We start from the raw sequence: 17,250 nt of genomic DNA, 5'->3' as shown, positions 1-17,250 counted from the left end.
GACACGGCTGAGCCCGTGAGCCCCTGAGCCTTTGCTGGGGTTGAATACTTAAACCCAAAAAAGGCATTTACAAGTTGACGCATTGTTTTGTTGTTGTTGTTTTCTTATTTCCTTGCAGTATACGTTTCTACTTCTAGACTATGGAATGTTACATTAAACAACATAATTATTCATTACCTTGCTTCAAATTTCATTACAGTTACTGAGGCTTCATCATAATTTGACACAGCACAGAGACACCAAACTAAACACCAAGCAGCCAGCACTAGATGTACTTTTTCTTTAAGTACCAATAAGCAAAATATCCCATTCCCCCTAGAGATCCCATCAGGAAAGAAGCTCCAAAGAAGGAGGGAGGTTTCCGTTTGACCAGCCTGAAGGCGTTGGGTACCACTGCAGAGAGGAGCGTGGTGTGTATATCTCCCAAAACTTTCCTGAAGGCGAAGCGTTTCTGTATCCTGTCGAAGAAGGACTGTAGGTTAGGTCTGCTGCCATCCTCCCAGTATTTCTTAGAGAGTCCCAGGAACTTGAGGCGATGCAGGGTGGCTCCTAACAAGACATCAGCCAAAGTAAAGACGCATCCGCAGAGCCAAAGTTCACACTTCTGCCCTGGAGAGAGAAGCAAAGGGTAAGGTAGGTAGGGTAAGATGAAACCCTTGGGTAGGCACCTAAAGGTTTGCTCAGAAGATCCACAAAGGCAGGAGCATTTGCATTAGACCTGATGTGTTTTGTCTGAGCTCTCCAACGTCCCAAGAGACAAGACCTCCACCTATGTGATGTATGATATGTGGGTCCAAAAAACAGGAATATGAACATGATCATTTGTAGCCCATGTGAAGATGCATGGCTCTGCTGCCTCCCTCCCAAGTCAAGAGCAGCAGGAGATGGAAAAGGGCCCTTGGCTCCTCCTTGAAGGAAGATGCGGTGCAGTGCCCCTTTCTGCTGTGTTAGTGCTCAGGAAGAGCAGCAGTGTTTGTCCTTGGCTGCACTGGGAGCTGTTTCAGGAGTGTCATGTTAACTTGCCCTATTTTAGGGATGTGAGAAATCCTTGGGAATTAAAACCACTTGCTGGCCCAGCCTGGCTGCTGTCCTTGTGCACTGTCAGGGAGGTCCTGCCTCCTCTGTCCCCTCTCCCGCTCCAGGACACCAAAACTGACAGCATGTCTGTGCCAGGAGCCAGGTTTTTGGGGAAGACAGGGCTCAGGGCGAATGCCAGGCGTGAAGAAAGACATCAAAGTGTTGACAGCCCCTGATAACGGGCAATCCTGGAAATAACCTCACCAGAGAGGCCTCCAGAAATAAACCAAGCCGTTGTTAGGCAGGAAGAAGTGGGCTCAAGCCAGGATAGTGTTAAGCACTTCTCTGATGCCCTTTCAATACCAAGGAGCAGGGCTGGGATGAAGACAAAGGAAGCTGCAGGTAAAGAAGAGCAGCAGAAGGGACACAAAACCTGACTCCATCCAGCCTCAGCCCCTGGCTTTGCACCAAAGGGCTCTCCCACTCTCCTGTGACTGTTCTATCAGGGAAGGAGAGAGGGACTTCTATTGCACCCCTGTGCAAGCACTGGTGCTGCAGGGCTGCCTGCAGGGCCAGGCCAGGGGAATTAACAGTAATTAGCAGCCCTCATTTGTGTCCCTTGGCAGCCTGCCTAATCCTGCTGGAGGCACTGCCCAAGTGCACAGATTGCCTCTGCCTAATTAGACAATAAATGTTTTCAGTGACTCAGGAATCATAGGGGTGCTGCAGCCAGAGCCTCCTGGGTGCTTCAGGGACCCTGAGGATGCTTCAGCTCCCAGGTAAGTGTAGCAGGGCCGAGGTGTCTGCCTCCCTCCCAGGCACTGCTGTGGATGAAGGAATAAAGCACATTGTGAGGATGGTGACTTTGGGAGACAGCTGTGATCTGGTCCTATCCCACCTGACTCTGGGCTTGCAGCCCCTGCTGAGGTCTGGACCTGGCTGTGGGTACCGCAGCCCCTCACACCCCTTCCCAGCACCAAGGTAGGGCAGAAGCATGAGCAAAGGCAATTTATCCCCCTTAGCATCCACAGCAGCCCCAGCTCAGACCAGCCTGTCTCAGCCCAATGGGGTGCCTGTGGGAGGGGGTCGCCTTGTGCTCCTGCAGCATCTCTCACCCTCCCGCCCTGCCTGCATCGCTGCGCACTGGGTGGGAGGAGAGCTGCTGCACTGCAGCTCCTGGGATGCTGCCAAAGGGCTGGTGCTTGTGCCTGCTGCTGAGATCCTGACCTGGCCACAGCCACAGCCGGGGGGGGAGTCTGAGGGCTCCGAGCAGAGGGCATGCAAAGGACCAAAGGCAGTCTTGTGCCTGGGTGCCGGTGGCAGCATCAGCCATTCCTCTGCTGCAGGCACCCAGGATGTCCTCCAAGGGCACCTCATCAGGCTGAATTCTGCTGAGCTATCTCAGCACTTAGTTAATGAGGGTGTTTGTTAAATGCAATTAGAGCAACACAGGGTGCTGCTGTGACTGCATCAGGGCTCTCAGCAAATCCCCGACCCAGTGCCTCACAAGGTCTGACCTTGGCACCTCTGTGGGCCCTTTGGTGTGTTCCCAAGCGTGACGCACGACTCCTACAGCCAGGAGCAGCTCCAGGGGCAGCTCCGGGGCCATTCCCTGATTAACTGCCTCTGGGCTCCGCTCCGGACCTGGCTCCATGGCACTGGCAGAAACCAGCCCTGCTGGGACTGGGGTTTTGAGCCCTGCAAGCAGCAGGGACAGGAGGGTGATGGCATCATCCCGGGGTGACAGCGGGACAAGCAATGCCCAGCTGTGCCCATGCGTCCCTGTCTGCCAGGGCAGCTCTCAGCAGGCACCCAGCAGCATGTATTTGATGTCAGGGATGGCTGGTGCTGCTCTCTCCTACCCGCTGGTGTTTGACGCAGGTCCTGTAAGGCTCTTGCCCCTCCAGGCCCCTTCAGTTCCTGTCGGGTTTGCCTTCCCACACTCCACTGGGATGTGCTGCAGGTCCCAGCCCTGTGCTTCCAGCAGCGTGCTCTCCCCAGTGCAATAGGGCCAGCCTGTTCCTCCCCAAAGCAGCCAGAGCATCAGTCACTGGCAGCCCCTTGCTGGGATGGAGGGGCCTGCCACCACCTTGTGATGACTTCAGAGCTCCCACAGAGCAGTGTGAGGACAGGGTCCTGCTGTCCCCTGTGGCAAGGGGTGTGAGGGCTCCCTGAAGCAGCAATGGTTTGCTGGAGGGCCCAGCAGAAGTCCCAGTGCCACTGGCGGTTGCCTCATGGAGGGCATTCATCAGTTGCTGGTGTTGCACCTAATCCCTGTGTGATAAAACACCCCATAAATGCACTCCAGCACTTACCTTGATATTCCAGTTTCCTCTTCTCCAGCTCTGCCTCGATCTGGTCTAGCACCATCCCCAGTTCACCAAGGATCTTCTTCAAGTAGTTCACATTGTCATGCTCCAGGATCTTGGCCTGGATGGAGAGCAGGGTTAGGATGGGGGATGGATGGATGGGCATGTGTCCCTGTGAGCAAGCAGGGACATGAGGCACCTGGTGCCTATGGCAGGTCCCCACCCCACAGCAGAGATGTGCGTGGCTTTGATCCACTTACCATGAGCTTCTTCTGCTTGGAGAGGTAGGGCTCAGAGAGCTGTGGCTCTTCTTCGTGGTCCAGCTTCATCAGCTCCGTGCTGGCATTAGCTAAATGCCCTGGGGAGAGACAGACAGCAGGCATGGGGGCTGTGTTTGGCAGGGGTGGGAAAGACCTTGTGTCTGGTAGCAAAGCACCTCATCCTGCGTGCAAAATAGTGTTGTGGCACCAAGAAAAACGCCCCCAAGAGCTAAAACGGGCCGAATTCATGGCTTGCTGCTGCCATATGGGTGGATAATTGGGGCACTGCACACCCTCCCATCCGCTCCCAGCAGGACAGTGCTGGCTGTGGGCTATGGTGGAGTCCCCCTCCCTGGCCATGATGAGTCCCAGTTCTGCAGGTTTCAGAGTGCAGGGTCACCATTTCCTCTGTTGGATCACGTTAGAGCTGTTAGCAGATCTCTGTCTGTATCTCACTGCTTTAAGAGCATCCCTGAGCTCCTCCATAACCTGGTTCTTGCAGCTCCATCCTTTGGGATCCTTTGGGATGTCTGAGCTGGCTGCCCATGTGTAGGTGTGCGTGCAGAGCAGCACGGCATGGAGCTGCATGGAGGGGATGCTCTCTTCCAAACAAAGCTGTCCCACCCCAATCTGGTGTCCAGGAATGCAATGTGGTAGCGTAAAGCTCATTGCAGGAGTGATGCTCACTTTCCTCCCTTTCAGGGTACAGGGAGGATGAAAAGGGCTTTGTGCAAGGGAATTAACGGACAGAAAAGAGCAGAGACAATGGAAGAATAGAATACAAGATGTAGAGTAACACCTTAAGGACAACATAAATTACCCAAAGCTGGGCTAATCTCTTTCCTGCCAGGGACCATCTGTCTCTTCCTCCTTGTTCCCTCCAACAAGGGCTTGGCTCTGCTGATGCTCATGCTTACTAAGGCTCCCAGCCAGTTTCCTGAGGCTGTAACTTGCAGGGAAATGTGGATATCACCCTGGTTTCATTCCCCTGTTCCCCTTGAGAGCTTGGCCCACAGGTTTCCTTGGGAACACAGCTACTTAGTTTTGCCTTGTCCACTGCAATGGGGAAGCCAAGCTGTTGCCTGGATGTAGGGAATGTGCTGGAGAGGGAGGGCACCACCAGCACTGTGGCATCCCATGAATCTGCCCACAGCCCCTCCATTGCGGTGACTTGGGAAAAATGCCTCCAGCGGGGAGGTTTGTATGGAGGGATGTTTTAAAGGATTCCAGCAGAGAGCTCTGAGGTGATGTGGTGCAGACGGGGTCTGAAGCCATCACAGCAGCACATTTTGAGGAGGGGATTGTCTCTGCATTCTGTATCTGCCCAAGGTCTAGGGGAGGAGGTGATGCTTGGTGACACGGTGAAAGCTGCCGATGCAGGGTGCCAGAAGAGGCAGGGCAGACCCTGAGGTACACCTCAGAAACAGCCTGTCTGTGCATGAGTGCATCCCATCCCAGAGGGACCCAAGCAGCTGAATGAAAGGACTGTCAGGGAGCAGGTGTTTGCTACGGGCAGTGCTTGGAGGAAGAGACGTGGGGCACACTGGTGCCATCCTAACAAGGTCACTTTTCTGATGACAGACTCTCTCCAGGAGCAATCCTTGCCATTGAGTTATATTAAGCATCTTCAATGTTTTATGAGTGCTTGAAGGTCAGGTACACAGTCTTATGCCGATTCATCCTCTATCTGCAACTCAATCTGGCTGTACCCTCCCACCTTTGGCATTAGAGCTGTTGGAGGGAGAGGGGATGTGCAGGAGAAGGAACGAATTCATGTGCCCCAGAAAGACCTGGGTGAGAAGTATGCATGGCCTATGGGAGGTCAGACACCCCCAGGGTTAAGAAGCCTCTACAGGGTGTCTGAAGCTCCTCAATTAGCTGTGGTTGGCCATTTCCCAGCTCTGTTCCTGCGTGCATTGGTGGGAAGGAGAGATGAGCATGAGCAGGGTGGCTGGCTGGGCTGAAGGAGCCATCCCACTGGCACCAGCCCTGGGCAGCCCCACTGGAGAGACGACTTACTGCGGATCTCAGTGGTGGCGTACTTTGGGATCATGGAGTCGGTGGTGAGCTCGGGGTGCAGGATGCAGCCGTGTGTGTAGGCATCCATGGGGAGTGAGTCCAGCAGCTCCCGGTACTGCAGCACCCGCGAGTGCAGGAGGCTGCCGGGCTCTGGGATCAGCTGCGTGACATTTTCTGTGGGAGCAAAGGGAAAGCTGTTAGTGGGACCAGGGGGCTCAGACACTCATTAGTGGTTCATTAGCCTGTGCTGGACACCGGGGTGCAGTCCTGCGGAGTTACATCCAAGCAGGACAGGCTGCAGTGGTTCATTAACTCAAAACTGTGCCCATGTCCTGCCCTCTTCTGGCTGCCCATCCTGGCCAGGAGCATGTCCAGCCCATCTCCAGGGATGGGAAACCTGCAGGACCACAGGGAGGTGCATGCATGTTGTTACCCAGCCCTTGTGTCCTCAGGAGCTCAGTATAGCAAGCCCTTCATCTCTGCACGCCCTGAACTTGTACACTGTGGTTTCACATCTCTTAGACAGGGAACAAAATCTTCCTGATCTGAGGAAAAGAGCTAAAACATGGGGGGCTGAGTTTGGGATCTCCTGATTTCGTTACACCAGTAGTGATGAGGTTCCTAATTCTCTTGGGCTTCCTTGAAAGTCCCATTCAAAACAGGTAATCAGGGAGTAGATGACCAACGAAGGAGCCCAGGACACCTTCGCTCTGTATTCAGCAGGAGCATCCCTCACCCCAGCCCGCTCTGCTCTTCCTCGCCTTGTTGGGTTTAATTCATTTTCCATGGACGGCAGTTTGCATCGTGACCTTTTTATTACATTTTCAGCTCAAAATACATGGAAGATGACACCACAAGGAGTGAAATGTTGCTTGTGTCTCCCCCGAGAATATCAGGTCCTTTTTTTTATGGGATCATAAATGTTTATGGCGTTTGCAGATAGCAGTTAATAGGGAGTGAGTAAATTTACCACCTGGACTCAGTAAAGCTGTTTGCCCACATGCTGTCCACAGTGCAGGGCTCATTGTGTGCCAGTGTCTTGGACCAAGTTAAGGTGCATCAGCAGAAGGACTTTGGCTGATGTGGCCAACACGGCCCCTTAAATGAAGGGCCTCAAATGACAGTCCTGTTCCCTGCCTGGACTCCAGCTCTCCACGCGGGGATTTTCCATCTGAGAAAAGCAACCAACTGAATGAACTAATAACACCCAACCTGCAGCCTGTGTGCTCCTTCCTCAGGGTCCCCATCCAGTGCCTAGAGGCTGGAGCTGAGGCTGGAAACCAGCACATTCAGAGTGAGTGACCAGTGCAGCAGCCAGATGGAGCAACCACAATGAAATAGCGGTGTGCTGGCTATGGGCCTGTGTCCTTCAGCATGTCCCAGGGAGGTTTCTCAGTGGATGATGCTCACCCTGCCTTTGCATGCTGTGGCAGACCTGCACAAATGGGCTGCTGATGCAGATAGTCAGCAAGCAATGGGCTGTGCAAAGGTGGGATGGGGCTTGAGGTGCAGCCCTTGGAGGAGCTCCTGGGTTAGGATCTGAGATGTGCTGCCACCAGCCACCTCATCAGTTGTTTCTTGGCACTGCTGGGCAAAGCCCTAGTGAGAAGCATGCTCAAAGGTGGCTTATTGGCACTACTCACTGCTTTGCTGGAGAAAGAAAAGCATTGCTCATCACACCGCTCTTTACTGATAGCTGAACCTCAGCGTGTGTTGCAGCTGGAAAAGACCGTGCTCCCAGCCCAGGGGAAAATACAACTCAGTGAATACACTTCCTTATAAAGGCATTTTCAGGCTCTGCACGTTTCTGCAAGGTGGGTGATTCCTCCTCAGACCAAGACTGCAGCATCCTGATACTGTTTTTGCCAGGCAGCTGCTGGGAGATGGCTCGGAGCAGAGCACACAGCAGGGAGTGTTCCAAGCCCTCTTCCCTGGAGCTTCCCCTCTCTGTTTCTCAGTGAAAAGGTCAGAATTTGCCCCTGGCTGGCAAGTCTCAATGGCAGGAGTGTCCCAGCAACGGCAGCACTCAGTCCCTCTCCTGCTGGGGACAGCCTGCTGTCACACATGCTGGACCACCTGCCCTTCACACAGACGAAGTGAAGCCCATGGATAGATGCTCCACACTGCCCCTTATCCCAGGGGCTGCAGCCAGGCAGGAAAGTGGCTGCCGTTCCCTGGGAGCCATCACCAGCACGGGCTGCTCCCAACCAATCCCATCCCCGCCACCCTGCCAGCAAGTGATGCTCATGCCTCCATCGAGCATCAACACTGCGACAGGGCCGGGAGAGGACAGCAGCTGAGCTGGCAAGACGCCCTTGCTTCGGGAGCTATTTTGAGATGGTTTTGATGTTTCTGTTGCAAGGGGGATGAATGCTGGGGTGAACGTCGTGATGGCACAGCCCAAGCCCCCCACTCAGCTCTGAGGCCTCATCAGCCTGACATCCTGCAGGTTTGGGGAAATGAAGGTGAAGTGATGTGAGATGCTGGGGAGAATCAAGCACCTTCAAGCACTGTCTCAGCATCCTCGTGTGCCGGATTGAGCCAGCCACTGACTGCAGCCCTGCTCCAGGGGGAATATGAGCTCCACTCTACCAGCTGGCCCTTCCTCTGTGTTTGTGTCACATCATCCTCCCATGGTCCCCAGCACTGCTGACTTTGATTCTAAAGAGGCGGTTTGTCTGAGGTACAGCAGCACTAGGGCTGCCAGGCTCGCCTGCCCCTGGCCGGTGGCACAGCGCTCATCCAGGAAGGAGAGAGGGGCAGCAGCACCCCGGTCAAACCCATCTTCCCTCAGCAGAGCCGTTTATCGTGGGTTTTATACCATTACCTGAGGCCAAAGCACAAAGGTGGCCAAGCCCAGAAGTATTCCTATTCTCTGTGCCCCAGCTGTGTTTCTGGTGAAATGCCACCATGCACCATGAGGACAAGGAGAATTGGTCCAGTTTGGGAATGTGACCTAGGTGTCCCTGCTCCGGCAGGGGGATTGGACTAGATGATCTTTCGAGGTCCCTTCCAATCTCTAACATACTGTGATACTGTGATACTGTGAAAAGGGGGGATCCAACTACACTTCCCCTGACCCTTTCAGCCCAGACAAGGGATGTTTGGGGATTTCTGCTGGAAATCCTTCATTTTCATGGGAAAACAGAAGTTTGGGGAAGGATGGTGGCTTCCTGCTCTTCTGGGGTTAAAGGTGAGACTTTAAAGGAAAAAGTGGATGCATCTGATGAATAGCATCTGGATTAGACACAAGTTTCCACTAAGATGCAGCCCACCCCTCCTTACCTCCCGTGAAGTTCTTCTCCATGTAGTCAATGATCTGGTTGTAATCGCTGATGATGTTGTCCCTGTGGATGATGACGGGCACCTCCTCCCCCAGGTTGAGCCGCATGAACCAGGGCTCCTTGTGCTCCATCAGGGGCATGCTGACATCCCGCTCCTCGCAGGGCAGCCCCTTCTCTGCAATGACCAACCGCACCTGGAGCAAGAGGCAAGGGAGACAGGGCTCAGCCCCACACGCTGAGCTGATCCCAAGAGAAACCAGCCCCACCGTCACTGCATTGCATCTCCCTGCTCCTCCGCTACTGCTTCAGCACAGTGATGTGCCAGGACACAGGCTCTTCCTCCCAGAAACCAAGCAAAATCCAGGGAGTTGAGCAAGGATTTGCATTCCCAGCAAAGAGGGGAGACCCAAACCCATCCTTATTTGTGGGATAATGGACCATCCTCCTGCTGGTCACTGGTGGCTTCTGCGACAGGAGGAAGGGATGGAAAGCCCAAATCTTGGCAGTGGGAGGAAGGAAGTGGCAGGTCCCCAGCTGGGGGGAATCAATGATGTTGATGTGGGTCTCAATATAACCAGCACACACCCAAGAAGGAAGTAGAGGCTGTAGTAATGTTATGCTTTTTACTTTCATCCAGTGAGTTGTACAGCCTGACTGACTGAAGGAGGCCTGGATGCTAACTCAGGTATGTTCTGCTCTTGGGGACAGGCTCTGGCTTTACTAGGCATGTTTTGAGCAGGGAGAAGGATCTGTTTTGTGGAGGGTTTTAAGGAGCCCCTGTGATCTTACACAGCATCTTTCCTCCTCCACACTGCTGCTGGCCTGAGGGCATCATCCATCATCTTTGCACCTCTTGTACTGAACCTGCTGCCTTCCCTTGCTGTGGCCCAATCCAGCCCCAGCCCAGCAAGCAGCACTGCTGGGGTGGCCTCATCCAGCTCACAGTGGGAAAGCTGAGTCCAGCAGCGTGGAGGGGCAGGAGTGGAGCTGGTTGTGGGCCATTGTCCCCATCCCTATCACCTATGTCCAGCCCTCAGGGCTGATCCTGATTTGCTGTGTGCTTGAGATGGTGTTGAATAAGCACTAAGGGATGGCATTTTAGGCTTCTGGGTTATAAAAAACTGTTATGAACTAAGTATGTCAAGCACTCAAAAAAAACCCTGCTTGGGGGATGTGAGACAGCCATGATTTACAGAACCACTGAATGAGGGGAAAAGCGCTTGCTTTCCTCCAACTAGCAGCAGCTAAAAATACAACTTAGCAAATATAAGCATTTCTATGAGTACTTCAGAGCTCCTGGGGAATTAAGTCATGAAGTGTTTACAGGACTGGCAAATGAACCTTTAATTTTCAAGTCAAACAAGTAAAAGCCTGGGTCCCTCAACTGCAACTTGCTCTCAGCCTTTTCACCTCAGCTGATGGATAAACCCCAGCCAGGACCAGCTGGGACTTCCAGCCCCAAGTTCCCTGGGTGTTTCCCTGTTCAGCTATCACGAGGTGAGGCTGAAAGCCTGGCATGAGGCAGTGCTCCTGGCATAACCCTGGTGTCTGTGAGCAAAGGGAGCCCCTGACAGTGCTCCCATGATGAGGGCTCCCAGCCAAGGGTGATGGAACCCTCCTGTACCCCAGCAGCGCTGCCGTGGCTGCAATAAGGCATCCTGTGTAAAAAGCCAATGCTGGCCATAAAACTCGATAGATCCCTTTGCAGACAAGGCCAGATCCTGATAGGGAGCTCAGGATCCATCCCACAAACAGCCCAGTGCCCCTGAGGGTGGCTCTGAGCAGCTCATGGGGAAGAGCAGGAAAAGCTTCCCCTGCAGCCTGTCCTGAGCAGAACTCTGGGGTCCTGTGCATCTCCCACCCTGCACTGTTCATCCCAGCAGCTTGTGCTCATCCACCTCCTAGCAAACGCTCTTTCCTTGCAAGTGACCTCAAAAGCAAAGCCTGGAGCGGTGCTGGAGCTGCCGTAGCAGCAGACGCTGTGGGTCCAGTTGTGCTGAGCCCCATTCCCACAGAAGAGAGGCCGGTTGTAGGAAGCCCCACACAAGAAGTGCTTTATCTGCTGCCTCCCTGCTGCCAACAGCCAAAAGAGCAAGACACAGAATAGCAGCAAGCCCAGTGTGAGGCAGGGAGCTGGGCTGGAGCATCCCTCACTGGTGCGGATCAGAAGCCCATTAGTCACCCAGCGCTGGCAGCCGTGAAGCCGACCATGTGCAGCCACCCTGCTGCATTGGGCGTCCGCCCTGTTCTTTGTGCCTGCAATAGGGGCACCTATGCCCTGGCCTCCCCACAGGGCTGTGGGGCTTGAGAGGGGCCTTACATCGGGGGTGTTCTCCCACCCCTCCGAATAGCCCATTCCCCATCTAATCTTAATGGCATGGGAACGATGCGGGTTTGGGGCTGGGAGGAGAAGGCAGGGTTTGCTACACAGCTGCTGTGCTGCAAAATGAGCATTTACTATTGACCTAAAATGTGATTCTTCCCTGGGGTGCGCCAGGAATTCCCAGGGCATTGCTGCAATGACAGGGGCAAATCACTGCTGCGCGGCAGGACCTGCTCCCTGGAAGGTGCCTGGCTCAGGGGCTGCCTCTCCCAGGGGCAGGAGGTGGGAGCAGGGTGGTCCCAGGCCCGGCTCAGCCTTTGTCTATGTTCCTGGCCACGCCAGAGCGGGGTTGTGAGCGAGCACAAAGCCGAGGCGGCTCCCGGTGCAAGCCCTGATCCCAAAGCAAAAGCAGGATTTGTCTGAGCCCCCCCATCCCATCCCTCCCCAGGCAGATGCTGGTAAAGCACAGAACCACGGGTACAAAAGAGCTCTCGGCCACATGCTGCTGCCCAAGCCAGCCTTGGGGATTAGCCCCTTGCTCTCCCTGCTACTGCATCCATCCTCCTGAGGCAAGGGGATGTCGTGGGGACCGGAGGTGATTCTTCCCCGGGAACCCGGGGCCGAGTGATGGTTATTCTTACCTTTTGCGAGCTGAAGGACTGGGTCCAGTGGTACAAAACCAGCCTGTCCTGGGATTTGAGAGCGGGGTCCGTCGGGTCCTGGTTTTCCTCCCCTTCCGTGGATTTCCCCGCGTCGTTCTCCAGCGCAGAGATGGGCCACCAGCTGCAGTTGGTGGGAGTAACATTATTGGGAGTCGCCATGACAGCCTGCGAGCAGCGGGGAGAGGGACGGGGAGCGAGCGCCGCTAGCCCAGCATCACATGGGCTCCCGCCAGCAGCATCACTCCCGGGGCAGCTCCATCTCCCCGGCTGGGGTGGGCAGCGGTGGGTCGGGGCTCACAGAGGACGATGATGGTGACGGCAGCGGCGCTGTGAGTGAAATCCCAGCCTGTCCCCGCTCCTGGCGGGGCTCCCACGGCAGCGTGCGGGCATCGCTTGGATAGGCGAGTCAGCAGCGGAGGCTCCTGCTGCCTGCCTGCCTGCGCGGCAATCCGGGGGCAGCTCCAAGCCCTGCAGATCCTTAGGAATATTTTGAAGCAGAGATTAAGGGTTTGTTTGGACTGGTTTAGATATGGCAGACACTGACACCAGGGAATTAGATCTGTGGGAGGCTGTCATTTTGGCTAAAGCAGCCTCTGAACTGCACCAGTAATTCATCATCATCCGAGGGCATGTAGAGACAGGACAAGGGGTATGGGTTTTAAACTGTCAGAGGGGAGATTTAGATTAGATATTAGGAAACAGTTCTTTACTATGAGGATGGTACTGGCACAGCCACTGCCCAGAGGAGCTGTGGCTGCCCCATCCCTGGCAGTGGTCAAGGCCAGGTTGAACGGGGCTTGGAGCAACTTGCTCTAGTGGAAGGTGTCCCTGCCCGTGGGAGGGGGTTGGAACTGGATGAGCTTTAAGGTCCCTTCCAACACAAACCATCCTGTAATATGTAACAAATAGGTTCATTGATGGATACTGGTTTTAAAACATCTAGCCTGCCTTGCAACCTTCATGGAAAGCAGCAGCAATGGCTCTTTAAAGGTATTCAGTGATTTTGGAGAGCACAGATGAATTACTGCCTGATGGGTGCTATGTAGCTTGTACTGGGGTAGAGCCACACAAGCCTTGCTGTGTATTGGAGCCCTGGGGTGCCTGGCCAAGCTGGACAGCCATTCTCCACCAAGGCAGGCATGCCTCGGGGTCATTTCCAGTTACAAATTTTGTCACAATTGCTAACCAGCTGGGTTCAGTCAGAGAGCACTGGGGCTTCTGGAGCTGCTGGTCTCCAGGCACTATGAGCATCACCTAGAGGTCTGCAGGCAAACCTGTGCAGGCAGCTGGACACAGCAACGTGGATATCTGAGGCTGTGCTTTGGGGCACTTGGCTTTGTCACGCTCCATCACCAGAAATCTGGCAGCCTGGAGTTTCCTACACATGTGCTGGTGGGTAAAACCAGCCCTGTTATAGGGGCAGGTTCTGGAAAGGATAGAGGAGAGGGCTGTGGATATGAACATCATTCCTCCATGTGTTGCTCCAATCTCTATCTGTGCTGGAGCTGATGAGGTCGGAAATGGGAAGGTTTGGGAAAGCTGGTTCAAGTGGAAAAAACTCAGGCATGCTTCATCCAGGAGCATTGGGAGGGATCAGGGCCAAGCTAGTGCCTGGCTGCAAGAACATAGTGAAAGGAGGCATTTTTGGGGGACTGGAAGGTAAAAATAAATCCTTTGGTGTCGTGATGTCCTGCTCCCAAGGGTGTACAGGAGGGTGATGGTGCTATGCCCTAGCCTGCCTCCTAACCTGTAGGCAGCAGCCCCTCAAAGCCACCCTCCTTCCCCATCCGAGAGCATCACAAGTGCTGCTGGAGACCCTGCGCTGGCCATGGGGACACCCATAGGGAAAGGCTCCTGCTTGACCTCTGCTTAGGGGCTGCAAACTCAAGAGAAAACTGAGCCTTAAAAAATTGGCCCCATTGTGCAGCACCAACCATCCTGCCCTCTGCTCTGCAGCTTCCCCTCCCACCTGCTTCATGCAGGAGAGCCCTTGCAGCCCAAGAAGCATCTTTCTGGGCTCCTTTTACTGGAACGGGACACCTTTGGGTTTAGAAAAGGAGCAGCTTGACCAAGCAGAAGTGGTTCTCTCCTGCGAATCGCTGTCCAGAAAGCCCCATCTAGTGGCATATTTTGTGATGAATTGATGCTGTGCTGTTGGAAGTAAAAACGACAAAGTCGCTTCATCCCTCTGGGTCCCGCAGGTACATGGTGCCACAGGATGTGCTTATTTTATTTAGCTGGGTTTGGGCTTGTTAACCTGAGCAAGGCTTGAGGGGCAGGATGGGTGCCAGCCCTGTTAGCGGGTGTTCTGACCTTCTGTGACCTTGAGATCCACCCCAGCTCTTGTCCACAGCCTTCCTGCCTGTGGAAGGGGCTGGTGCTGGGCTGCCCCATTGGATGCTGAGGGGTTGGACCCGGTGGCATTGGCAGAGCTCTGGCAGAAGGCACCATTGGGGCAGGATTGTGGGTGCTGGTGGTGCAGAAATGCACAATCCGGGGTGTCTCATCTTGGAGCTGATGTAAATGTTACAGAGAGGAGAGAGCAGGTGGCTGGAGTCAGTCACGGGGCTTTGCAGGCCCAGAAGCACCTACCCTGGTTTAGGAGAAGGTGGAACTCAGGATGCAGAATCAGCTCCACTGATTTATAATTCGTTTTTTCCTGGTGGCCTGATTGAATGTCTGCCAATGTAAAGCTTGGCTGGGACTCAGTTTGGCTTCTCTGAGGTGAGAAATACACTTCATTGCTCTAGGGTGCACTTCTGCATCTCACTTTGGTTGAACTAGTCTTGAAACTAGACAAGTAGGCTTGTAAAGAGCTGGGGGAGCCACTGCAAAGGAAAACAAAACAACCTGAATCACCTGAGATAGGAAGCAGAGAGGGAAGTCCTGGGAGTGCAGTAAGCCCAACAGTGCTTCCTCAGAATACTTTAGTATTCTTGTGTGAAATGACTGGGGACATCCTTGAGCATCTGAGCACAGACAACATACCCCAGGCTGGCTGGGGCAGTCCAGCAGCAGGCTGGAGGCAGTAGTGCTGGTGGAGCTGTGCTCAGCACTGCTTGTACCAGACCAGCTCCAAGGCCAAGTGCTGGCGCTCATCAATCAAGCTAATTGTGCTGTGCCAGCATTCCCAGAGAAGATGCCATCTGTTTGCTAGTAAGGCTTGAGGTTTCAGGCAGGCAGCAGGCAGCAGTCACTGAGTTCTCAGAGGAGTTGAAGGCTTTGAAGGAAACTATATTTGGGCTTGGGCCTTGCTTAGAGCTCATCATTTCACCCCAAAGAGGTGGTTTGAGCAATGTGAACATCAGCAGCAATATTCCAGTATGTTTGCTGCAAGCCTGATACTTGCAGTCAAGAACCCCAAGTATCTGCCCTTCCTGTGCTGCAGGCAGCAGCTTGTACACCTGTGCTGCTTATACACTAGCACAAATGGTAATTCAGGCTGCCTACAAACCCACTGCATTGTTGTCTCTTTTCCCCCCTTTCCTTCCCCCCCTCACTACTAGTTACTACTGTCCTGCACAGGACCATATGGAAATATGCCCTCCCATCCAGCATTCCGGCAACCTGAATTTACTTCTCAGCCCTGAATTTCAAGGAGTATCTATCTTGGACTAGTCTAACCTCCATGGTTTCTCCCAGTCCCCCCCTCACTACTAGTTACTACTGTCCTGCACAGGACCATATGGAAATATGCCCTCCCATCCAGCATTCTGGCAACCTGAATTTACTTCTCAGCCCTGAATTTCAAGGAGTATCTATCTTGGACTAGTCTAACCTCCATGGTTTCTCCCCCCACTCTCCCTGGACAACACACGCTGTCCAGCCTTGTGCCTTTCCAGCAGTGTTGATCGCTACTAGTTCTGTGTAACACCAGCTTGAAGGTTTAGGTGCTTCCAGGGGGCTGCGCGTAATTTGGTAGAGAGAAGCAAGACTGCGTTCCACAGCAGAAATAGCAGCACTGAGGCAATGCTGAGCCATTGCTGGGGAAGAGCCTGGCTGTGCCCCTTGGCAGGGCTCTGGCTGGAGGGGGGAGTGGGGACATCCAGCACTGGGTATCACTACCTGCATTTGTGCATGTTAAAGATCAGCTTCAAAGGCACAGATTCCACATAAGGGCTGGCCGGGGTAATCCTTAGTCTAAAAGGGAGAAAGACTGCATCTAGCAACAATACCTTCAAACAATTTTAAATGGGCACAAAAAACAAGACAGAAACACAAGCAGAAGGGCACTGCTGAAGCAGAAACAGCCTCTGAAAAACGGCAGCGGCAAAGATAACAAGTACTAAATATTTACATTGAGAAGGAAAGTATGTATTATACCAGAATTTCTGTAGGAAGAAAGAAGGGAAAGCAAAGAAAACCAGAACTGTGCTTGTGTGGGTGCGCAGAACAGTGCTGGAAGAGGCAGGTGAAGGAGACAGTGAAATACTCATGCAAGAACATTTAGAAATCAGTTTGAGACTGAGCAAATATTGCAATAACTGCATGACACTTGGGAACAAAGCAACAGCTTTAGGTGTATTCTTATGTTAACTTACTTGGATCTATTTGAGCTTTTAAAATCTGAGCTTCCTGGATTCATAGTGTAAATTGAGGGATGACGGGTAAAATCTACAGACAGCAATTACCAACTAGAATGTCCGAGACTTCCCTAGCACAGGACATGAGGTCAGCTGTCTACATCTGCTCAAATCTATTTTCGTACAGCTGCTTGTGACTCCTTGGCTTGCTGACTACTGTTTTAAGCATGTAAGTAAAAACTGCAGTATTCAAACACAGTTGTTTATCACGTGTGTACAGCTGGCACCGAAAGTACACTTTAGGGTGGGTTTTTCTTTAAAGAAAAGGTCTTGAGGGGAGATGAGTGTAAGTCAAATTATTCAGTCTTTAATTTGCTGGGGTTTGATAAACGTTTATTTATGCAAGTCTCAGCAACAAAATGTTTTATTTCAGTATTTTCAACCAGAATGTTATAGCTCTACACCACAAAGCCTGTATGATACATGCTTCTTTATTACCTCTCCACACTGCTTTGTGTGGACCAAACATCCTCAGAAGCAACCTCTATAGATGGTTCCACCATCTCCACTTCTGAGACATGGCCCAAAAAACCTGTTAGCCTGCTTCACTCCCCCCTAAATTATTCCATCTGTAAAGCACAAATAACAAAATATACTCTTGCTTCTAAGAGCTTTGCTTATCTGCAGAAAAATAGAACTGCTTAAGAGAGAGCTAGCTAACTTATGGAGGGGTCCAAGAGCAGCACACTTGTACATTATGGACCTCCCAACACGTTTGGGAGGAATTCACAACAGGATCCAACTAAAAACAAGCCAGGTAGTGTCTGAGGAAAGGAGATTCATCCTATTCAAA

At 53.1% G+C, this 17,250-nt stretch overlaps 2 protein-coding genes across 2 annotated transcripts in view; one reads left to right on the top strand and one right to left on the bottom strand.

Moving 5' to 3' along the window:
• ADA (adenosine deaminase) overlaps positions 1-17,250 on the top strand; it is a 201,190-nt gene that overhangs the window by 140,143 nt on the left and 43,797 nt on the right. The gene's annotated exons all lie outside the window — the stretch shown is intronic.
• On the bottom strand, positions 258-12,463 carry GDAP1L1 (ganglioside induced differentiation associated protein 1 like 1). Its single transcript, XM_057432118.1, has 6 exons — positions 11,854-12,463; positions 8,891-9,083; positions 5,606-5,779; positions 3,587-3,684; positions 3,333-3,447; positions 258-609 (listed from the first exon to the last, which is right to left on the bottom strand). Exons 1-6 carry the CDS (start codon positions 12,031-12,033, stop codon positions 266-268), a joined length of 1,104 nt encoding a protein of 367 aa, XP_057288101.1. The 5' UTR covers positions 12,034-12,463; the 3' UTR covers positions 258-265.

Source organism: Pezoporus wallicus, unplaced genomic scaffold (genome assembly GCF_028554395.1).
Source record: "Pezoporus wallicus isolate ANWC-B61680 ecotype Strahan unplaced genomic scaffold, APGP_CSIRO_Pwel_v1 contig_10810, whole genome shotgun sequence".
NCBI lineage: Eukaryota > Metazoa > Chordata > Aves > Psittaciformes > Psittacidae > Pezoporus > Pezoporus wallicus.
This window is presented reverse-complemented; position numbering and strand designations above follow the sequence as displayed.

What these genes read in the sequence shown, in the direction of transcription:
- GDAP1L1 (XM_057432118.1), bottom strand. Translation starts at nt 12,033, where the DNA reads ATGGCGACTCCCAATAATGTTACTCCCACCAACTGCAGCTGGTGGCCC. An exon ending in AGTCCTTCAGCTCGCAAAAG is followed by an intron (nt 9,084 to 11,853) that starts GTAAGAATAACC and finishes CTCTTGCTCCAG; the next exon opens with GTGCGGTTGGTCATTGCAGA. An exon ending in CGCCACCACTGAGATCCGCA is followed by an intron (nt 3,685 to 5,605) that starts GTAAGTCGTCTC and finishes GTCTCTCCCCAG; the next exon opens with GGCATTTAGCTAATGCCAGC.